Source organism: Salmo salar, chromosome 24, assembly GCF_965601325.2.
Source record: "Salmo salar chromosome 24, fSalSal1, whole genome shotgun sequence".
Lineage (NCBI taxonomy): Eukaryota > Metazoa > Chordata > Actinopteri > Salmoniformes > Salmonidae > Salmo > Salmo salar.
In genome coordinates, this window is record NC_138314.1 from 30,843,292 (window position 1) to 30,868,843 (window position 25,552).

At 42.2% G+C, this 25,552-nt stretch overlaps 1 protein-coding gene across 1 annotated transcript in view; it reads left to right on the forward strand.

Moving 5' to 3' along the window:
• The first annotated feature begins 245 nt into the window (after window positions 1–245).
• LOC106585703 (nuclear receptor ROR-beta) overlaps window positions 246–25,552 on the forward strand; it is a 42,246-nt gene continuing 16,939 nt past the window's right edge. Inside the window, exon 1 of the mRNA XM_014172220.3 lies at window positions 246–533. Within this exon, the coding sequence (XP_014027695.1) occupies window positions 527–533 (7 nt within the window). The 5' untranslated portion in view covers window positions 246–526. The remainder of the gene's footprint in view (window positions 534–25,552) is intronic.

A 25,552-nucleotide genomic window follows, 5' to 3' on the forward strand; every position in this document is an offset into this window, starting at 1 on the left:
GTAAACACAATTTATTTGGGAGGATGATATATCTTATCCTCACTGTTATGTATGTGCGTTACAGATGACAGTGCCCTCACGCGCAGACGGATACTGTCTAGTATGGGCTACTACACTCACACTCATTGGGGACGTTCGAGAGTGGGAGGAGCAGAAAGTGCTAGTCCAATCCCTGCTCCTGTAAGCCTCTAGCGCTCTCCCCTCCGCCGGGGGGAAACAGTGAAAACCTCGGGTTGATGTGCAGACGCAGATGTCATGTGAAAACTCGCATGCTCGCTGCGCGCACGACTCAAACCGTCCGACTACCGCTCCAGACTCCACCGTCCGCGCTCTGCCCAGTGCGTCACCAAGCTCGAGCCCGTTCTGGACTGGAATGCTTTTGCACATAAAAAACACTCCTTGTATGAACGTGGACGACGCCGAATATTAACATTGTTTTTTTTGCCCGAGGATATTGCTTTTTTAAGTCTTTATGTTTGTTTCTTCATGACTGCTGCATTCGGAAGCGAATCGCACCACAACCACTATGCGAGGTAAGGAGAATCCAACTGCTTTTGACAGCTCATTTAAATAGCTGGCCATGGAGCGCGTGTGGCGCCCGGCCGCTATATCCCTCACATCCACTCACTCACATCACACTGGTATCCCACACATCCATTCGGGACTGTAGTTATGTTGTGTGTGGGCTGTGTAAACTTACAGGGAAGTTTTTTCAGCCTAACTTGCTCATACAGCCTCAGTCAGACTATTAGCCCAAGTGTGAGGATAACATGGCCATTTATTGTCATTATGGTAGCCTATTCGGATGTTCGTGTGTGTGTGTGTGTGTGTGTGTGTGTGTGTGTGTGTGTGTGTGTGTGTGTGTGGTCCATCAAACACCTTGCATTAAGTGAGTGACAGTGTTTGAGTTAACTCCACACTCCACTAGTTTGGAGGAACTTCTACTCACTACAAACAAATGGGCGCGCGTTTAGACCTCTATTGCCAGTGATGATTTAAAGAAACAACTATTTTCTCAGAGAGCAGCAGATATAGGCTGTGTGTACCAGACCGCCATGGTGCTAGGGCCAAGCGCGGAGGTTCTGTGTTCCAACGTGTTATGCGCTCTACTAACCCATTTCCGTCAGTCAAGCGCCGCACCGCGCCGAAAGCATCGAAATGCAGTGCCCCCCCAGGTCCAACACATACACACAGACACACGCGCGCGCGCGCACACGCACACACACCAGAGAGAGTGAGTGATAAAGAACTGACCCCCGTCTTCCAGACGGAAGTTCACTCCACTGCTCTTCCTCTTTCTCCCGGTCCCAATCATGTGCATTAGATCAAAGGCTTTTAATGCTGAATAGTAGGCCTATTTTACATCTCCTACAAATTATGCCAGAATGGCAAAACAGTGGCAATGCAGTTCTGCCCAATAATTGAACAAATTAACGTATACATGATTACTAATTGTGGGCAAATTACATAGGTAGTGTTATTAAGATGATCACTATAACGTATTAATTGTAAAATAAATACAATCACTAAAAATATAACCCATGAAGAAACTAAGCCTACAGGAATTATTATCATTACATAAAAGTAGCCTATAATCTGTTTTTTTAATGATAGACAGGTGATAGCCTCACTGGGAGGTAGGCTATTGCCTCTGTTGTTCAGACAACATACTAATTCTACGTTGTATACCTATAATCGCAAATGATAATAAAACATAATTATGTTAATAATGAAGTGAGGTTTAACTAAACTGTAGACTTCTGAATTATAGGCAATTTAACGTTAATCATTGATTATCAACGGGTAGCTTAATTTGAGTTTGTCATCATTAAATAGAAAACATGGGATGGTGCATACAGACATTGCTGTTGTAATAATAGCATTCAAATTATTATTATTATTATTATTATATTATTCCCCTGTTAATATTTGCCAATTGTTGAAGTTCTAGATATTCTAGTCAATATTTAGCCTATTTAACATAATTAATTTAGGCCACAACACTTTTGTGATATTAATAGTATTTTTCTCTCTTTTTTCGTGACTATTATGGTGTCCCTTGCTAGCTAATGCTATTTGGCTTTGAAAGTCAAGCGCTTCCTTGCATTAACCTTTTACTTTATAGTCGTGGTGGGTAAAAGAGGCTCTCTCTCCCTCCCAGTCTTCCTCTCTCTCTCTGCACGCCCCAAAGGGTTTTGTCGGATATGATTAAATCAGTGTGCGCCGGGCGGCCCCTCTCCCAACCTTTGCGGCCTGTGGAGTCTATGCTGCTCACAGAGAAATGCACTCCCATCCACGAGGTTATTAAAAAATTAAGGGCTCCACAATATGTCTTGTTTAATTATCATTTAGCAATTGCCAAAACCTGTCCCGACTGACTGACGGACGATGCTGTAGCATATGCTAGACTAATAATCACAACGAAACAAGGGAGAAAGGAAAATAGTGAAAAATAGAGAAGTTGGTTATCAAATAATTCTCATTGTCGCGGCTGTTATAGGCCTACTGTTAGGCTAAATATACGTTATTCAAGGTCAAACATGTTGGAAACCCTCTGAAACAATTAGCATATAACAGGGGTGCCAAACTCATTCCACATGAACCAAGTGTGTGCGGGGTTTTGGTTTTTTTCTTTCAATTAAGACCTAGACAACCAGGTTAGGGGAGTTCCGTACTAATTAGTGACCTTAATGCATCAATCAAGTACAAGGGTGGAGCGAAAACCCGCAGACACTCGTCCCTCTGTGGAATGAGTTTGACACATCTGGCCTAAAGCCCAACCTGAACTGCCCTAAAACATTTTAAAAAAATAAGAACGCGCTCAAGTCAAATGTTTTTTACGTATTCTTGTTAATAGCTGGTCTTTTTATTTCCCTGATTTGATTCCATGAACTCATTGTTAGATTTGAATGTTTGGGGTCCGAGCATTTAGTTTCCCAAGTCAACCTTCTCCTGATTTCTTTATTACTGCCAATTAAATAACTTCAAACCCGTTAGGATCTTGTTGACCAGGCTATCACTAATAATTGGTTTATACAAGTTCTCTAATCACTGAACTTTATTTTTCTATCATTCTAATAATCAAACAGTCTACTTCTTTAATTAACAAACATTGTCCTTTCAAATTAAATAATGTTTGGTTTATTTTCTGCATCTTTTTCTAAGGTTTCATACCTCAAATCAATTCCCATTCTAGAATCATATTGGTGCAGATGGATTAGTTTCTTTCGGTTTGATTAGGCCTATGTTTGGTCAGGGGGCTTTAGAAACCACGTGCACCTTTGCATTGCACCTGCATTTTACTGTACACTCCCACCTCCACACACACAAACACAGTGAACCACCCAAAACATTCCTTCTTTATAATAAACACAATGATGCCTCCATGCATGCGCACATCACATGCAAGTGCACATGATCACGATCACATACATGCATTCTCACAGATATGGGAATACAAGCATAGGCCTAATAAACAAACACACTTAAATTAATAATATATATATATATATATATTATGTGTCTATATATGTGTGTAGGCTGCATGCACGAATGCATACCAACAAATAAACACACACACACACACACACACACACACACACACACACACACACACACACACACACACACACACACACACACACACACACACACACACACACAGGCAATGACAATCTACTGCAATGCAATCCAATTGTCTACACCTCATATGATTTATTCCTGTGTTTGAGTGTGTGTTTGTGTGTGTGGGGGTGTTCAGTGAGATAGACAGTCTTGTGCTTTGTATTGCTGATCAGATTATGCTGCTGATGCCAGTATTACCCAGGCTAACCCTCCCATAGATGGTATAGGTCACTGAGTTTAGTCCAGGGCAGAAGGAGGATGGCTCATGGGTCAGAGGTGGGCTATTTGCAGCGAGATCACACCAGATAGACTTCAGGATTCAACATTTGTCCAGGTCCCCAGGATGTCAGGAGATGCCTTCAATACCGTCCACTAGGGCCAACGTGAGCACGTATTACCACCTAGTAGGCTCGCAGCTTATTAGGGCATTGTGTTAAACTGTGCGCTTCGGCTCTGAGGATTGCAGGTTCAATCCCAGTGCTTTAAAAAATATATATATATTTAATCTTTATTTGACTCAGTGCTAGGCACTTTTTGTATTTTTTTTCCTGTTTTAACCTTACCTTATCTCAAACCTTAACCCTTACCTTAACCAGTCAGAATGAATGCCTAAACTTAACCGTCAAGGTTTTTTCTGTTATAACAACCTTAATTAACCCTCACCTACCATTTCACTTCACCTGAGGTGAAGATAGAGAGGAAGATTGCGAGAGAGAGAGAGAGAGAGAAAGAAAGAAAGAAAGAAAGAAAGAAAGAAAGAAAGAAAGAAAGAAAGAAAGAAAGAAAGAAAGAAAGAAAGAAAGAAAGAAAGAAAGAAAGAAAGAAAGAAAGAAAGAAAGAAAGAAAGAAAGAAAGAAAGAAAGAAGAAAGAAAGAAAGAAAGAAAGAAAGAAAGAAGAAGAAAGAAAGAGGAGGATCGGAGATATTCAATCTAAAGGAATGATGTCACTTCTTCTATGATGTTTATTATCAACATAACACAAAGCCGTGCAGTATAACTATCGTGGTGATTCTGTAGGTATCACTTAGAGCGCAAAGATAAACATTGTTGTCCTCCAGTGTGCTCCCTATTTCTGTTTTGTGTTGGGGAAAAATACTCTCTGAGGTATTGAAGTGAACGTCATTACATTCATTTAATCTGGTCATCCTATGCACAGAAATCTCAGTCAAGTAATTAGGGATGCACGATATATCGGTGAGCATATCGAAATCGGCCGATATTAGCTAAAAATGCCAAAATCGGCATCAGCCCGATGTCTAGTTTAACGCCAATTTGCAAAATCGATGTCAACGCTGACGTGCATACCTATATAACGTAAGTAGATGACGTAATGACGCCACGAAAAATATAGAGCTACACAGAACAAAACTCAAAGGTGAAATCCATTAACGCCAAGATAATGGAATTCATTGCCCTTGACAATCAACCATCCTCTCTCGTGGAGGATGTTGGCTTTCGCCGACTGGTCGAGCCCCGGTACATACTAATTTTCAGATGTTGCCCTACTGGAGTTACACAGTATTGTTGAAATGTACATCTATGAGCTACTTGCTATGAGCGTCACTGCTATTAGCTTCACGACTGACATTTGGACCAGCGATGTCAGTCCCATGAGCATGCTGAGTCTGACAACACAGTGGGTCGACGAGGATTTTGTACTGAGGAAAGCCGTATTGCATGCTCAAGAATGTGCTGGTTTTCATACCGCTGCTGCCATTTCAATGGCATTTGAGAACATGTTTGAAACTTGGAAATATGAACATACTCCTAGCGCCATTTGAACAACTGACTGGAGAAATAAGCTAATCAACGGCGTCAGCAGCAGACGTGATGCCCTCTGTCATGGCATTGAAACGCCTGCTCAACAAAACTGCCGACAGACCGTGGGGTTAAAACTTACAAAAGTACTCGAGGCTGTGAACAAGTGATTCGGTGGCATTCTCTCTGAGCCTCTGTACTGTGTCGCCGCCATGCTCGATGCTAGGTACAAGGACCGTTACTTCGATGCAGACAAGAAACAGGGTTTACGTGAAATGTTACATACACAGCTGGACAAGATGGAAACGGACACAGTGACAGTGCACATCGAGGAAGAGAGGCCACGGACAGACAGAGCTGAAACTTCACTGTTTGACGTGTATGATAAAATCCTGGTTGAGAATGAAACGACTGAACAAATGAACAACCAAACAGCACAGCAAGTGAAAGAAATGGGTCTTGATTATGTTTTTCTGATAATGGGGACATACCTAAATGCCAACAAAAAAAACGTTTTGTTCAGTGTGTGTGTGTGTGTGTGTGTGTGTGTGTGTGTGTGTAACCTTTATTTAACTTGGCAAATCAGTTAAGAACAAATTCTTATTTACAATGACGGCCTACCCCAGCCATACCCGTACAACGCTGGGCCAATTGTGCGCCGCCCTATGGGACTCCCAATCACGGCCGGATGTGATACAGCCTGGATTCAAACCAGGGACTGTAGTGACGCCTCTTGCACTGAGATGCAGTGCCTTAGACCCCTGCGTCCGTGTGTGTGTGTGTGTGTTAACTATTTAACTGTACTAGAATGCTTAAAAGGCCGTAACATTTTTAAATATCGGTTATCGGTATCGTTTTTTTTTGGCAAGGAAAATATCAGATATCGGTATCGGTCAAAAATGTAATATCAATGCATCCCTACTAGTAATCCTATAGATATATTCCAAAACTGCTAATTTCTGCCTGTAGGACTAGTTAACAAAGCCTTTCCATCAACACCTTAGTTCACACCCCGATCCCATTAACAACCATATGGTCTATCCATTAAAAACTCATGGACAATATGGACACAGACATACAAGTTATTAATGTATAAATGACCAAAGTTGCCATCGATTTCTATAGATTCCAGTAATTTGGTATATTACAAGTAGCTTTGCAACCCTGGTTCCCCCTTTCACTGTCTTCTTCTCTCTCTCTCTCTCTCTCGGCGCATTTGAGCGGATCACTTTTTTCAAGTCGGTGACTAGCATTTCAAAGTCTGTTGCATTATGGGGCTAAAAATTGTTAGAAGCATGTTTACATGTTGACTGCATGAACAACAACCATGTGATCAAAGGTCATGATGTTTCGACTGCGGTTGACTTCAATTTTCTGCAGTTGCTCTTCACCAGCTGCAACTTGTAGTCATCGCATGCATTGTGGGAGGCACTATTTGTCATCCAATCATTAGAGTGTCTTTGTTTGACCCACATGAACAGGACCAAAGACGTGACTAAACAGCAAGCAACTTTGTCGCGATTCATATGTATACAGTGGATATGTACATATTAACAGTGGTGGAAAAAGTACTCAATTGTCATACTTGAGTAAAAGTAAAGATACCTTAATAGAAAATAACTCAAGTAAAAGTGAAAGTCACCCAGGAAAATACTACTTGAGTAAAAGTATATTTAAGTATCAAAAGTAAATGGAATTGCTAAAAATGTACCTAAGTATCAAAAGTAAAAGTATAAACCATTTCAAATTCCTTATATTAAGCAAACCAGACGGCACAATTTTATAGTTTTTAAAAAAAAATTGACGGATAGCCAGGTGCACACTCCAACACTCAGACATAATTTACAAACAAAGCATTTGTTTTTAGTGATTGTCAGATCAGAGGCAGTAGGGATGACCAGGGATGTTCTCTTGATAAGTGTGTGAATTGGACCATTTTCCTGTCAAAATGTAAAGAGTACTTTTGGGTGTCAAGGAAAACGTATGAAGTAAAAAGTACATTATTTTCTTTAAGAATGTAGTGAAGTAAAAGTATAAAATATAAATAGTAAAGGTTAGATGCCCTCAAAAACTACTTAAGTAGTACTTTAAAGTATTTTTACTTAAGTACTTTACACCCATGAAAATGAATGTGATATTTGAGGCTTTCTCTCCCCAATTGATAGTACAATGTACACACATATGGGGGTTGGAGACATGTTACAAAGAAAAACGTTTAGAAACAATGGCAACACTGCCATGTTAGTAAAGAACAAGAAAGCCTGCACACTGTTCACTGCTTTATTGACAAGGTTTTGATCCAAAATCGATTTTGGTCAGGTCAAACAAACACTGCCATGTTGCACTAAGCCTTGCTGTTGGAAAACCACATCAGTGTCTGACTTTCAGCTGTAGCAGATGCACCTCCTCCGACTTCACTCCTCGACTTTCGTCTGCAGTTGGTTGCTTCAGCCTTACCACTCAAACAAGCCCACAGTCTCGCTCCTCCCTCTCCTCCCCCCTCTCTACTCTCTCTCTCTCTCTTTCACATCGCTTTATCTATCGCTTTTTTCGCTCTCTGTTTCACACTCATGCCAAGTGCGCGCCCCCACACACACACACACACACACACACACACACACACACACACACACACACACACACACACACACACACACACACACACACACACACAGCTTTGCTCTGGCCTGTAAAACACAAATAGCCAGAATGTCATGCATGAGGTCCCAATGCCAATAGAATGAGGCATCCTGCATCTGCATTGATCAGTCAATCCCAGTGTGATCAGGGGATCGATGCCTCCTGAAGCTCTACGGAAGCAATCCCCAACATAATCTATGTTGTAGTGCAGTTTAATCATTTACATAATCTATGCTGTAGTGCAGTTTAATAATTAACATAATCTATACTGTAGTGCATAGTTTAATAATTTACAAAATCTATACTGTAATGAATAGTTTAATCATTTACATAATCTATACTGTAGTGCATAATGTAATAATTTAAAGAATATATACTGTTGTGCCTAGTTGAATAATTTATATAATCTATACTGTAATGCATAGTCTAATCATTTACATAATCTATACTGTAATGCATAGTCTAATCATCTAAATTATCTATACTGTAATGCGCAGTTTAATCATTTATATAATCTATACTGTAATGCATAGTCTAATCATCTAAATAATCTATACTGTAATGCATAGTCTAATCATCTAAATAATCTATACTGTAATGCATAGTCTAATCATCTAAATAATCTATACTGTAATGCATAGTCTAATCATTTACATAATCTATAATGTAATGCATAGTCTAATCATCTAAATAATCTATACTGTAATGCATAGTCTAATCATTTACATAATCTATACTGTAATGCATAGTCTAATCATCTAAATTATCTATACTGTAATGCGCAGTTTAATCATTTACATAATCTATACTGTAATGCATAGTCTAATCATCTAAATAATCTATACTGTAATGCGCAGTTTAATCATTTACATAATCTATACTGTAATGCATAGTCTATACATTTACATAATCTACACATCATTTATATCACATTGCATGATCCATCTCATCATTTTATCAACATTTCCCAAAGCATGATCAGCATTCTTTATACACTGAACAACAAAATAAACTCAACATGTAAAGTGTTGGCCTCATGTTTCATGAGCTGAAATAAAATATCCCAGAAATGTTCCAGACGCACAAAAAGCTAATTTCTCTCAAATGTTGTGCACACATTTGTTAACATCCTTGTTAGTGAGCATTTCTCCTTTGCCAAGATAATCCATCCATCTGCCTGGTGTGGCATGTTAAGAAGCTGATTCAACAGCATGATCATTACACAGGGGCACATTGTGCTGGGGACAATAAAAGGCCCCTCTAAAATGTGCAGTTTTGTCACACAACACAATGCCACAGATGTCTCAAGTTTTGAGGGAGCGTGCAATTGGCATGCTGACTGCAGGAATGTCCATCAGAGCTGTTGCCAGAATTTTATGTTCATTTCTCTACCATAAGCCGCCTCCAACGTCGTTAACCGTACATCCAACTGGCCTCACAACCGCAGACCACGTGTATGGCATCGTGTGGGCGAGCGGTTTGCTGTGAAAAGAGTGCCCCATGGTGGCAGTGGGGTTATGGTATGGGCAGGCATAAACTACGGACAACGAACACAGTTGCATTTTATCACTGGAAATTTGAATGCAAAGAAATACCAAGATGTGATCCTGAGGCCCATTTTTTTTTAAGTTCTCTGTGACCAACAGATGCATATCATGTGAAATCCATAGATTAGGGCCTAATTTATTTATTTCAATTGACTGATTTTGTCATATGAACTGTAACTCTTTGAAATTGTTGCATGTTGCGTTTATATTTTGTTCAGTGTATTATTGTCTTAGTTAGGAAAATCAAACTTACTTTCATTGAGTACCAATCATTGTGGTGAAGAAGCATCCCTACAAACCTTTATTGGTGGTGGTAAAATGTTTGTCAATGTACCTGAAGAATGACCAGAATAAAAGAGAGGTAAATGTTTTCATTCTGTGTGTGTTGCTGACTAATGGCCCAGTGTTATGTAACTGGGGGAAAGATTACTCAAAGCCCGGGCCAGGAGAGCTAATCCTCCACAACACACACATCCACGTATGACTATGTATAGTCTCTATCTCTCTCTAACTGTGCTCCTCTATCCCCTCTCTAAACCTGTATCACTGTCTCACTTCACTCGACCTGTCTGCTCATCTTTCACTCCTGCTTTCAACTCAAATGAGGAGAGGTGGTGTGTGTGTGTGCATGTTTGATTTATCAGTGTATTTTAGATACTGTAGCCTGTAGAATGTGTCTGTATCAGTGTGGTTCCCAGTGGAATCCAAGTGTGTTTGCTTAGGGACTGCTCCGTGTTGATTTTATTTCGTCAGCTTTTGAGGGGAGTCTAGGCAATACCCCGCTGAGAGCAATGGAATATGTTCAGTCAGTGTGATGTGTGTGACTAGCATTACATTGCAGCACAGTACATTTCTTCTACTTTATTTCAGCTGTGAGGGATAAGAGATCCCTAGCACCCCAGTGCTGTCTGACTCTGAGTTAAACAAACAAGCTTTCTCTCTTTAGAAAGTCCTAGTTAAATACACTGGCAGTATCTCTTAATAGATGCAGTGTATCCGGACAGGATTCTTCATCTAGTCTAATACACTGGCTGGTAGTGATGGTAGCAGACACACTCCGGTAGTGTGATGTGGTGCAATATGGGATTGAACTTTGACCTCATCAGCTCACTTTTGTTCAGTAGCACCTGGCTATATCCCAAGTGTACGCTTTAGAGACTGTGGGTGGCGGTCATCATGATGTGAATCACAGAGAACAAGTAACGGGCAAAGGAGAAAGAGAGAGGGCAGAGGGAGAAAGAGAGAGGGCAGAGGGAGAAAGAGAGAGGGCAGAGGGAGAAAGAGAGGCAGAGGGAGAAAGAGAGAGGGCAGAGGGAGAAAGAGAGAGGGCAGAGGGAGAAAGAGAGAGGGCAGAGGGAGAAAGAGAGAGGGCAGAGGGAGAAAGAGAGAGGGCAGAGGGCAGAGGGAGAAAGAGAGAGGGCAGAGGGAGAAAGAGAGAGGGCAGAGGGAGAAAGAGAGAGGGCAGAGGGAGAAAGAGAGAGGGCAGAGGGAGAAAGAGAGAGGGCAGTGGGAGAAAGAGGAGATAGAAGATGCAGAGAGAGAGTTATGTAATGGTGAAATTATAATCTTGTGAGCGGGTTAATTTGGGTTTCTGTACGTGTACAATTCACCAGATGGGTGTGTTTGTGTGTGTGTGCGCATGTACATTACCAACTGAACAATGACAGCTACTAAACTTGTAACCTTGTTCATATTTCTTTGACGGTGTGTAGGCAGGCAGAACCCTTTGTGGTACTTTCTGGCACTTAGCTTCTATTGTAACCTCCACCACCAGAGCTCCATGACTGCACTCACAGCTGCTTACCCCAAATTAGTGTTGAGTTTCCCTGTTACATTCCACACTTTACTGTCTACTAGGAGGAAAATAGGTGTCATTTCTGTCATTATATAGTGCACTTATATGCGTGCTACAGGAGGTGACCATAGCTACCATGGAAGTAACAGATTTGTAATTACCTAAAGCTATTTCCTGAAGACTAATTATTCATTTAGCATGTATTCCACAACACAATTAGATGCTTTAAAAAGGCATTGCCCACCATCGTATCCCATAGAAGGTTGTTTGTGGTGGCATACCTATAGCATTTACTGTGTTGACTATACGGATGAGCTTCAGGTAGGGGTTAGCGTCAGTGTGGCATGTTTTGTGAGTGGCAAAGATTAGCCTGTATTAGCATCAGTGCCTAATCTCACTGAGGAGAGTCTCCAGGGCTTTATCAGTTCTATTTCTCTCTTGTTTGCTGAACTTACACATCTTGAACCACAGTACCAGACCTGCTGGGTTCAAATACTATTTCTGCGCTTGATTGAGATTGCTTGTTGCAATGGAACAAATAAAGTCCTGACATTGTAAACCCCGCCAATCTGGTGCTCCAGATGGGCTAAAGAAAAAGCCCAAAGTATTTGAAAGATTTCAAATAGTATTTGAACCCAGGTCTGATCTAGCCTCAGTATTCCATGTATAGTGTTCATATATTTTCTAGAATCATAATAGCCTTTTTGTTTGAAACAGTGTCTTCATATTAAAGTTTGATGAAATACTTGTATTGTATGTACTGTATGTGAGAGAGAGAGACAGTGCATGTGAAGAGAGCTTTTTGATTGTCTTTGAGAAAGATGCCCCTGGGGCCACTTTGGGGAAAACCTTGTTAGACAGTTAAATTGTAGCCTAGGGCGAGCTATTAGCATCCATCCCTGAGAGTGAGAGACTCTCTCACACACACACACACACACACACACACACACACACACACACACACACACACACACACACACACACACACACACACACACACACACACACACACACACACACACACACACACACACACACTCTCCAAGGCAATTGTTGTAGTTTGGTACCTTTGGATCCATGTGATTAGCTAGTGTCCTTCAAGATGAGCAGGAATATGCATGTTTCTAAATTAAGTTGTAAACTATTAGTCCCCTATACCCTTCCCTTCTTACACATGCATGCACGCACACACAAACACATGTACACAAGCACACACACATCATCTACAATTAGGACCAAGACCAAAATCATAGGAAGAACAGAGTGGGTCTGTTTAAGGGAGGGTTAGGGAGCGGTGCTCCAGGCATTTACTTACAAATACATGATTTGGATCATTATCATCAGTAGCTCTGCAATACAGTGTGTAGCCTACCCCTGCTCTCAGAAGGTCTAGACCAGATGCTGTGGTCACACATCACCCTTGGACATGTTCCTCTCTGTCTCTCTCTCTCTAAGGAAAGTTCAGAGGTCAAGCCTGTGGGGGGATCACATAGGAGGGTGTTGGGAAGGACCTGAGGGGAGAGAAGGGTGGGAGGGACAGGATGGGGGAGGGTGTTTGGGGAGGGAAAGGGGCATTGGGATCGAGTCTACCCTGTGGAGTATTTCCCAAGCCTCCCTTGCATACCTCCCCATTTCAGGGCCACTTACCATGAACCCCACAGTGTTGTGTGGGCTTCACTTATAGCAGGGGTTCCCAAAATGTTTGACTCGGGGCCTTCTAGCATTGGGGAACATCCCCTGCCCCCACCCCTCCCCTGCACCATGTCTATTTCTATGGGCACAAGCACCGTTCATGACACAAACTGTTCATTTTGGCATGTCTAATGTGTATTCGTGATATTTGAGTGCCAAAAAAATTACAATAATATCTATGGCCTAAAAAAACTATACAGAATATAAAAACATTAGCTGAGTTAATCTGGACATTTCTGAAAAGTTACAAATAGGTGTGCAATGACTGACATGACAAAGGAAAACTGACGATGCACTACCCAATTTCGAAATCGCACCTTGTGCATTCTGCTATTACAACTTTCAAGAGCAAGTTTAAAGCCGGACTAAGTTCCTTTAAAATATATATATATATATATATATATATATATATATATATATATATATATATAATAATTTTTAAATACAGTACCAGTGAAACGTTTGGACACACCTACTCATTCCAGGGTTTTTCGTGATTTTTACTATTTTCTACATTGTAAAATAATAGTGAAGACATCAAAACTATGAAGTAACACATGAAATCATGTAGTAACCAAAAACTGTTAAACAAATCAAAATATATGTTATATTTTAGATTATTTAAAGTAGCCACCCTTTGCCTTGATGACAGCTTTGCACACTCTTGGCATTCTCTCAACCAGCTTTACCTGGAATGCTTTTCCAACAGTCTTGAAGGACTTCCCACATATGCTGAGCACTTGTTGGCTGTTTTCCTTCACTCCGCGGCCCAATTCATCCCAAACTATCTCAAATGGGTTGAGGTCGGGTGATTGTGGAGGCCAGGTCATCTGATGCAGCACTCCATCACTCTCCTTCTTGGTCAAACAGCCTTTACACAGCCTGGAGGTGTGTTGGGTCATTGTCCTGTTAAAAAACAAATGATAGTCCCACTAAGCACAAACCAGATGGGATGGTGTATCGCTGAAGAATGCTGTGGTAGCCATGCTGGTTAAGTGTGCCTTGAATTCTAAATAAATCACCGAGAGTATCACCAGCAAAGCACCCCCACACCATCACACCTCCTCCTCCATGCTTCACGGTGGGAACACACATGCGGTGATCATCCGTTCACCTACTCTGTGTCTCTCAAAGACATGGCGGTTGGAACCAAAAATCTCCAATTTGGACTCATCAGACCAATGGACAGAATTCCACCGGTCTAATGTCCATTGCACGTGTTTCTTGGCCCAAGCATTGGTGTCCTTTAGTAGTGGTTTCTTTGCAGCAATTCAACCATGAAGGCTGTTTCACGCAGTCTCCTCTGAATAGTTGATGTTGAAATGTGTCTGTTACTTGAGCTCTGTGAAGCATTTATTTGTCCTGCAATTTCTGAGGCTGGTAACTCTAATGAACTTATCCTCTGCAGCAGAGGTAACTCTTGGTCTTTCTTTCCTGTGGCGGTCCTCATGAGAGCCAGTTTCATCATAGCGCTTGATGGTTTTTAAGTCTTCACTATTATTCTACAATGTAGAAAATAGTCCAAATAAAGAAAACCCCTGGAATGAGAAGGTGTGTCCAAACATTTGACTGGTACGGTATATATATTTAATTTATATTTCTTGGGGGGGGACCCCGCCGACCCCTCAGTTTGGGAATCACTCACTTTATAGTGTTGCCATAGCATTTCTAAATCCTATGTATTACCTACCGCTGTGTGAGAGTACAGTACATTTCTGCGTATCACGATGTGATTTGTATGTGTGCATACATATGTGCACTTTTGTGTATGTGTCTGCGTGCGCATGTGAGTGTGTATCGATGCGTTGGACGTCAGCCAGTGGCCCCCTTCTGGTCCCTCTCTGACGTGTCCAATCAGAACACAGAGCTGGATTCCATAAGCCCAATGCAGCTGATCCCAGACCTGCCGCCCCATGAGCAATTACCCAGAGTGCACTGCAGCCTCGCGGAAAACTGGATGAGCCTGTTCCCTCTAACATATGAGGGAGGGGAGCAATAATTAACATCCATGATGCATCATTGCTACTGTTCAACATGGCTACTGGACAAAGACATGTTTGCCCCACAACACACAGGCAGGCATCAGGGGAGGGGAGAGGAGAAGGGAGGGGGGATGGGCCCCTGCCTGCCCTGCGTTATTACCCAGTCTGGACGGACCCCATGGAGACAGTGCCAACCATACAATCGGGTCTGAGTAATTACCCATAATACCCGGCTGCTGCCACAATGCCAGAGCCGTCCAAGTGAGTCAATGTAGGCATTGGTGACCCTAGTGAAAACACAGGTGTGGGGGTCAGGCTGTGTGTGTGTGGTGTGCATGTGTGTGTGTGTGTGTGTGTGAGCAGCAACACAAGTAACAACATAACCCCTGCTGCTGCTATTCCATGGCAACAGCATGCTGAACACAGTATAGCCCTGGGTGTGTTTTTGTAACTAGCCCCCTTTAGCTAATGGATGAAACATGCATGTCCAGTCTGCCCCTTCTGTTCACACTTACATAACAAATAGCCCTTACGGCAGTTGAAATACAGCAACACCTAGTGGTAACAAACATCACCACACAGTTTGAGAGGTGCTCAGGGTAAGGACGACTGCTGGTTGAACATTGCGCTTAGTATTGATGTTGTCTTGCTGCTTTGTGCCCATATCCCTTTGTGTGTGTGTGTGCGTGCATGTGTTTGTTCACTACAAATTGACTTATGGTAAGCCAGTGCTCATGTGCAGATGCTCCCATCTCCTCAAATGAAGCTAATTAAGGCTCTATTTAGAGAGTGGGGAGCCCATGAGACTGAGTGGTGTTCCTCACTTCATTAAAAATCAATTAACACACTCCACGTGCCAGTTCACTACACATCACTCACTGTACCAACCAGACACCCACAGTCCACCTCACAAAACTCTTTCTGTTAGATGACTGTAACACGTCTGGCTGGATGTGTGTCTGTCTCTCTCTGTATCTCTCTCTGAGGAGATTGTGGGGCTGAGCTCATCTTGGCCATGGAATCGCCAGCGCTGCACTACGGCTCTTACATAACTTCAGGATAAATCAGGACTTCCAGTCAGGGCCTAGCTCTCACCCACACAGCCAGCAAGTCAGAGGGCAGCCACACCCACACAGCCAGCCAGTCAGAGGGCAGCCATACCCACACAGCCAGCCAGTTAGAGGGCCTAGGAATCATTAATGTAGTTCTATAAACCACACTTCTATCTGCAGCTCTCTATCTGCTATCTATATGCTATCTATCTGTTCTAAACTTTGCAGAATCATGAATAATCTCCTGAAGCACAGGTGTTCCATATACAGTCGTTACTGAACTGTATTCACAATGTACCTGTCTGTGTTACTACTATGTAAATAGACAGTTCTAGAGCCACTTGGTGTAAAGTATGACCATAGTGTTGGCACCAACGCCAAGTGAGAGGAGGCAGTAAGAAGGATCCTACTTAGAATGTGATAGTAAGCAAGACAATCTCCGAAGTTTGGTGATATCACTTCCTGTAGGCATGTGTGTGACTGCTCAGCGAATCATTGCTCTGACAGCCAGACGACAGGAGCGAGTGAGTGGTCGCCTTAGCAACAGCCAAACTGTCATGACTGGCTCCTTATTCCACCTGACAGGCCCGGTGGCTATGCACACACACTTTGAAACACACCCACACAAACATTCTGAAACACACTCTAATCACACCCACACACACGAATCACACACACACAATTTGAAACACACTCTCTCTAACACATGCACACACATTCTGAAACACACACAGACACTCTCAAACACACACACATAAAAACACAGACGTCCACACACACACACACACACACACACACACACACACACACACACACACACACACACACACACACACACACACACACACACACACACACACACACACACACACACACACACACACACACACACACACACACACACACACACACACACATGCACACAGAGTTTTGTTCTGTGTTTGTTTACTGGTTATATTCGGTCTCTGTTTATTACCTTCATGTCCTGCAGCACAACTGACCTGTTTTCACTATAAATATACCGTTAGAAACCGCTTCCATTGACATCTTCACTGTAGCACTCAGTGTGTGTATGTGTCTGTGTGTGTTTTCCTCCCCAGTCCAGCCCAGTCCATCCCGCTGCGCTGTGCTGTGCTGCTTCTGACCCAGTTTGGTGCTGGGCAGGAACTGGGTCACCTCTAGAACCAATCCAGAGAGTACTAACTTCATAACACTCACAGTCCCAGTCCACACACAGCAGCTATCAAACATATACGTTGAAACTTGAAACTTAACACACGCACGCACACACACAGAGAGATCATGCTCAATAATTGTTGGTTGTGCTTTCGTTCATTAATGTGCTATCTGTTCATTAATGTTGAGCCTGAAAGAGATGCTTGTGGTGGTTTTCTATGTGGTGGGGTATGGGCAATTTAGCAGCTAACTTTGTCAAGCTAGTGCTCTAAATTGATAATTCTCATTCACAATGGGTACGTAGATCCATTAGAGAAAATAATAGGTAGAAGAGGATATGAATGGGGGTTTGAAGAGGGTCAGTAAGTACAATCTGTCCTGTCTGTTCTGACTGCTAAGGGTTTTCAGTTCTCGAAGACGAACTTCTCGTACCCCTTATCCGTCTTTATTTTATTTTTCTAGTATTAACCCCTTCCGTTCTGCTAGCTAACGTTCAATCGCTGGAAAACAAATGGGACGAACTGAAAGCACGTGTATCCTACCAACGGGACATTAAAAACTGTAATATCTTATGTTTCACCGAGTCATGGCCGAACGACGACATTAAGAACATACAGCTGGCGGGTTATACACTCTATCGGCAGGACAGAACAGCAGCCTCCGGTAAGACACGGGTCGGGGGCCTATGCATATTTGTACATAATAGCTGGTGCACGATATCTAAGGAAGTCTCAGGGTTTTGCTCGCCTGAGGTAGAGTATCTCATGATAAGCTGTAGACCACACTATCTACCTAGAGAGTTTTCATCTGTATTTTTCGAAGCTGTTTACATACCACCACAGACCGTGGCTGGCACTAAAACCGCACTCAATTACAGTGAGGAAAAAAAGTATTTGATCCCCTGCTGATTTTGTACGTTTGCCCACTGACAAAGAAATTATCAGTCTATAATTTTAATGGTAGGTTTATTTGAACAGTGAGAGAGAATAACAACCAAAAAATCCAGAAAAACGCATGTCAAAAATGTTATAAATTGATTTGCATTTTAATGAGGGAAATAAGTATTTGACCCCCTCTCAATCAGAAAGATTTCTGGCTCCCAGGTGTCTTTTATACAGGTAACGAGCTGAGATTAGGAGCACACTCTTAAAGGGAGTGCTCCTAATCTCAGCTTGTTACCTGTATAAAAGACACCTGTCCACAGAAGCAATCAATCAATCAGATTCCAAACTCGCCACCATGGCCAAGACCAAAGAGCTCTCCAAGGATGTCAGGGACAAGATTGTAGACCTACACAAGGCTGGAATGGGCTACAAGACCATTGCCAAGCAGCTTGGTGAGAAGGTGACAACAGTTGGTGCGATTATTCGCAAATGAAAGAAACACAAAAGAACTGTCAATCTCCCTCGGCCTGGGGCTCCATGCAAGATCTCACCTTGTGGAGTTGCAATGATCATGAGAACGGTGAGGAATCAGCCCAGAACTACACGGGAGGATCTTGTCAATGATCTCAAGGCAGCTGGGACCATAGTCACCAAGAAAACAATTGGTAACACACTACGCCGTGAAGGACTGAAATCCTGCAGTCCCCGCAAGGTCCCCCTGCTCAAGAAAACACATATACATGCCCGTCGGAAGTTTGCCAATGAACATCTGAATGATTCAGAGGACAACTGGGTGAAAGTGTTGTGGTCAGATGAGACCAAAATGGAGCTCTTTGGCATCAACTCAACTCGCCGTGTTTGGAGAAGGAGGAATGCTGCCTATGACCCCAAGAACATCATCCCTACCGTCAAACATGGAGTTTGAAACATTATGTTTTGGGGGGATTTTTCTGCAAAGGGAACAGGACAACTTCATCGCATCAAAGGGACGATGGACGGGGCCATGTACCGTCAAATCTTGGGTGAGAACCTCCTTCCCTCAGCCAGGGCATTGAAAATGGGTCGTGGATGGGTATTCCAGCATGACAATGACCCAAAACACACGGCCAAGGCAACAAAGGAGTGGCTCGAAAAGAAGCACATTAACGTCCTGGAGTGGCCTAGCCAGTCTCCAGACCTTAATCCCATAGAAAATCTGTGGAGGGAGCTGAAGGTTCGAGTTGCCAAATGTCAGCCTCGAAACCTTAATGACTTGGAGAAGATCTGCAAAGAGAAGTGGGACAAAATCCCTCCTGAGATGTGTGCAAACCTGGCTGCCAACTACAAGAAACATCTGACCTATGTGATTGCCAACTAGGGTTTTGCCACAAGTACTAAGTCATGTTTTGCAGAGGGGTCAAATACTTATTTCCCTCATTAAAATGCAAATCAATTTATATCATTTTTGACATGCGTTTTTCTGGATTTTGTCGTTGTTATTCTGTCTCTCACTGTTCAAATAAACCTACCATTAAAATTATAGACTGATCATTTCTTTGTCAGTGGGCAAACGTACAAAATCAGCAGGGGATCAAATACTTTTTTCCCTCACTGTAGCTGTATTCCGCCATAAGCAAACAGGAAAACGTTCATCCAGAGGTGGCGCTCCTAGAGGCTGGAGACTTTGATGCAGGGAAACTTAAATCAGTTTTACCTCATTTGTATCAGCATGTTAAATGTGCAACCAGAGGGAAAAAATTCTAGACCACCTTTACTCCACACACAGAGACACGTACAAAGCTCTCCCTCGCCCTCTATTTGGCCAATCCGACCATATCTCTATCCTTCTGATTCCTGCTTACAAGTAAAAATTCAAGCAGGAAGCACCAGTGACTCTGTCTATAAAAAAGTGGTCAGATAAAGCAGATGCTAAACTACAGGACTGTTTTGCTAGCACAGAGTGAAAAATGTTCCGGGATTCTTCCGATGGCATTGAGGAGTACATCACATCAGTCACTGGCTTTATCAATAAGTGCATTGAGGACGTCGTCCCCACAGTGACTGTACGTACATACCCCAACCAGAAGCCATGGATTACAGGCAACATTCGCACTGAGCTAAAGGGTAGAGCTGCCGCTTTCAAGGAATGGGACTCTAACCCGGAAGCTTATAAGAAATTCCGCTATGCCCTCCGACGAACTGTCAAACAGGCAAAGTGTCAATACAGGTCTAAGATTGAATCGTACTACACCGGCTACGACGCTCTTCGGATGTGGCAGGGCTCGCAAACTATTACAGACTACAAAGGGAAGCACAGCCGAGAGCTGCCCAGTGACATGCGCCTACCAGACGAGCTAAATAACTTATATTCTAGCTTCGAAGCAAGTAACACTGAAACATGCATGAGAGCATCAGCTGTTCCGGACGACTGTGTGATCACGCTCTCCGCAACCGATGTGAGTAAGACCTTTAAACAGGTCAACATTCACAAGGCCGCTGGGCCAGACGGATTACCAGGACGTGTACTGCGAACATGCGCTGACCAACTGATAAGTGTCTTCACTGACATTTTCAACCTGTCCCTGTCTGAGTCTGTAATACCAACATGTTTCAAGCAGACCACCATAGTCCCTGTGCCCAAGAAAAACTAAGATAACCTGCCTAAATGACTACCGACCCGTAGCACTCACATCTGTAGCCATGAAATGCTTTGAAAGGCTAGTCATGGCTCACATCAACACCATTATCCCAGAAATCCTAGACTCACTCCAATTTGCATACCACACCAAAAGATCCACAGATGATGCCATCTCTATTGCACTCCACACTGCCCTTTCACACCTGGACAAAAGGAACACCTATGTGAGAATGCTATTCATTGACTACAGCTCAGTGTTCAACACCATAGTGCCCTCAACGCTCATCACTAAGCTAAGGACCCTGGGACTAAACACATCCATCTGCAACTGGATCCTGGACTTCCTGACGTGCCACCCTCAGGTGGTAAGGGTAGGTAACAACACATCCGCCACGCTGATCCTCAAAACGGGGGCCCCTCAGGGGTGCGTGCTCAGTCCCCTCCTGTACTCCCTGTTCACTCATGACTGCACAGCCAGGCACGACTCCAACACCATCATTAAGTTTGCTGATGACACAACAGTGGTAGGCCTGATCACCGACAACGATGAGACAGCCTATAGGGAGGAGGTCAGAGACCTGACCGTGTGGTGCAAGGACAACAACCTCTCCCTCAACGTGATCAAGACAAAGGAGATGATTGTGGACTACAGGAAAAGGAGGACCGAGCACGCCCCCATTCTCATCGACAGGGCTGTAGTGGAGCAGGTTGAGAGCTTCAAGTTCCTTGGTGTCCACATCACCCTCAAACTAACATGGTCCAAGCACACCAAGACAGTCGTGAAGAGGGCACGACAAAACCTATTCCCCCTCAGGAGACTGAAAAGATTTGGCATGGGTCCTCAGATCCTCAAAAAGTGCTACAGCTGCACCATTGAGAGCATCCTGACGGGTTGCATCACCACCTGGTATGGCAACTGCTCCGCCTCCGACCGCAAGGCACTACAGAGGGTAGTGCGTATGGCCCAGTACATCGCCGCTGCCAAGCTTCCTGCCATCCAGGACCTCTATACCAGGTGGTGTCAGAGGAAGGCCTTAAAAATGGTCAAAGACTCCAGCCACCCTAGTCATAGACTGTTCTCTCTGCTCCCGCACGGCAAGTGGTCCTGGAGCGCCAAGTCTAGGTCCAAGAGGCTTCTAAACAGCTTCTACCCCCAAGCCATAAGACTCCTGAACAGCTAATCAAATGGTTACCCAGACTATTTCCATTGACCAACCCCCCACCCCCACGCTGCTGCTACTCTCTGTTATTATCTATGCATAGCCACTTTAATAACTCTACCTACGTGTACATAATTACCTCAATTACCTCGACACCGGTGCCCCCCGCACAGTGACACATAGACTCTGTATGGGTACCCCCTGTATATAGCCCCGCTATTGTTATTCACTGCTGCTCTTTAATGATTTGTTATTCTTATCTCTTACTTTTTAGGGCATTTCTTATAACTGCATTGTTGGTTAAGGGCTTTTAAGTAAGCATTTCACTGTTGTATTCGGCGCATGTGACAAATAAAATTTGATTTGAACATTTCTGTCTGTCTTGCTGATTATGAGTCAGTCAGTACGTCCGTCCATCTGTCTGTCTGTCTGTCTGTCCGTCCGTCTGTCTGTCTGTCTGTCTGTCTGTCTGTCTGTCTGTCTGTCTGTCTGTCTGTCTGTCTGTCTGTCTGTCTGTCTGTCTGTCTGTCTGTCTGTCTGTCTGTCTGTCTGTCTGTCTGTCTGTCTAGTAGTGTCCTGGGTCGGGATCAAACTGACCTTAAGTCAGCACATGGTCTGGGGCTCAGGGGTCACAGAGGTCATGGTCATTAAGACCCCCAGTTAGACTCTCTCTGACTCAGGCTTTGAGGGGGGAGTGGGACGTCCCTTCCTGGGTAAAGAGGTACAAGACAGCCCCATACAGCTTAGACAGCAGACGCAACTCCCGAGTAGTCATCATCTTTCTGCGCTAATCCCATTATGACACTGCACACACAGATCACATACAAACCACATACACACACACTTCATAAACACTGCTGATCAGACCAATTAAGTCCTAGCCGTAAACCAATCAGACACACAAGACATACATACCTATGGACACATTCATTAGCACACACATTGAAACACCTGTCATCCTATTGCAGCTGCAACACAGAACGGTGTGTGTACATCTGTTTATGCGTGTTTGTCTCCACCGAAAATGAAAACGGATGTCGTAGGTAAGCCATACTTTTGGACATTGCCTTTTACCCTAAATTACTACATTAATATCAGAAGCTTAGGTTAGAACGTTAGAAGATTAACCCTTACAGTCATTTCTCTGTGTACTTTGCAGCTTTTCTGTTATTGCTCTACAGCTTGTGAATGGATCCTTGGTCGTGTTCATAGGGCACATGTTTAACAAAAACGTATGTTCCTTATTGGACAAATCCAGGTAGTCCCTCCCTTTTTCAGTCCGTTTGGTTCCTTATGAACATACCTCAGTTTTCGGTCCCTTTTTTTGTTGTTGGTGGGTCTATACTCAGGGTCACCAAAGTTATGTGTCATTTCTGTTTTCTATGTTTCTGGCAAAATCTGAAGAATTGATTATTGTAGATTTGTGGAATATTACTATTTCATAAACCGAAAATAGGATGATTATTTTTTTTTTTTTAGGGGTGGATCAGCTTAATAGTGCAGAAAGATTGTTGCTTCCATCAATGTAATTGTCTGCATCATTTCCAATCCCCCATATATTTTGGGGGTAAATATATATATCCATACACACATGCATACATATACACATATATACATACACATACCTATATAGATATACATACTTTTTTAAAGAATATACCTTTATTATTATTCCCCGCAAACCCTACCACCGATCCCCCAATTGGAGTAAACTAATAAACACTTCGGCTTTTACCTTCAATTTATTCATCTTATACACATTTTACAGACACAGTCTATTTTACAATAGTTATTTTTTGTTTGTTTTTAGTCCTTCCTCTATTTCTGATGTCCATCCAGTTTGATTTTTATTTGTAACTGTGCTATATCACAAAAGTTCTGAACCTATATACATTTTACAGACCCCGTATGTTTTACATTGTTTATCTTGTTATTAGTCCCACCCTTCAGCTCCATTCAACCCCTCCCATCTATCTCTCAACATCATCCATTTCAGATTTCTATTTGCCATATATTTTTCAACTGTGCTGTGATGCTTCACAAAACAATTGAACCTTTCTATTCTTATAGCTTCTACAGATTGTAAATTTAAAATGTTTTTTTTTGCTAAAATAATTATTATATTATTGATTGATTGACTATGGCTTTTCAAATCACCCAGTATTGCTATCTGCAGCGTTAGTTCTAGACAAATGTTGCAATTCTTCAGCCATTCCTGGACCTGTGACCAAAAACGAGCTACATATGGACAGTACCAAAATAAATGATCTAATGACTGCCTCCGCACAGCAGAATCTGCAGAGCTGGGAAGATTGTATCCCCCATATATATAACCTTCTATTAGTTGCAAGAATTTTGTATAGTAATTTAAATTGAAAAATTCTAAGTTTTGAATCCGCCGTTGTTTTGCGTATCAATTCATAAACCATGTGCCATGGAATGGGTACATCGAAAATCTCTTCCCAACTACTTTGCAATTTATATGGCACAGCTGTCAGTTTTTTGGTCCTTAAATGAAATTGGTATATGTTTTTATTTATCACACTTTTCTTTAACCATTTATGTTCTTTAATACAGGGCCGACATACAAGTTCCTTCCTTTTTTCCCTTCTACTTGCCTCTTCCATTTTTGTGGAATGCTGCAATTAATTGGTTGTAATTTTGGGTAGAGCAGACATTTCCATATGTCTGTGTTAGCTGCGTGTGTGACATCACTCCACCAGTCCTATTTATAATATCATTCACTAAAATTATACCTTTTTTAAACATTTCTTCGAAAAATAGTTTTTTTTAATCAATTAGTATATTTGAATTTAACCACAATATTTGTTGTATTATTTGTTCTGTCTTTTCAGGTGGATTAAACTGAAATTGCAACCAACTTTCTAAGGCTTGTTTAAAAAAATAACGATATTTTGGAGATTATTTCCTTTTCAAACAACTGAAAGTGGGCAGGTGTAATCTGAATAAAGGGAAAAAGGCCCTTCTTGAACATAGGATGAAACATTCGTACCAATTTACTAGAAAACCAGTTTGGATTTAAGTATAACTTTGGTATGACTGATGCCTTTAGTGAGAGGTCTAATGCTTTAATATTTAATAATTTCTGCCCTCCGAATTCATATTCGTTATATAAATAGGCCCTTTTAATTTTATCTGGCTTGCCGTTTCAAATAAAATTGAATATTTTTTGTTAATATAATTTAAAAAGCAGGTCACTAGGTGTAGGCATAAGCAAATAGCTAAACTGTGATATGACTAAAGAGTTAATCAGGGGGATTTTTACACAAATAGACAGGTATTTTCCTTTCCATGGTAGCAAGATCTTATCTATTTTTGCTAACTTTCTATAAAAATGTATTGGAGTGAGATCATTTCTTTCTTTTGGGATTTGTATACCGAGCATGTCCACATCTCCGTCAGACCATTTAATTGGTAAACTACACGGTAATGTAAAATGTGAATTTTTTAGCGATCCAATACGTAATATTATCATAATTTGGTTTTAATCCAGAGAGGATAGCAAAGGATGATTTTTTTTTTAAGAGAGATTTTTTTTCCCAGAGAGGATAGCATAGGATGATTTTTTTTGTCTAGTCTGTTTGTAGCCATTTTACCTGATTTC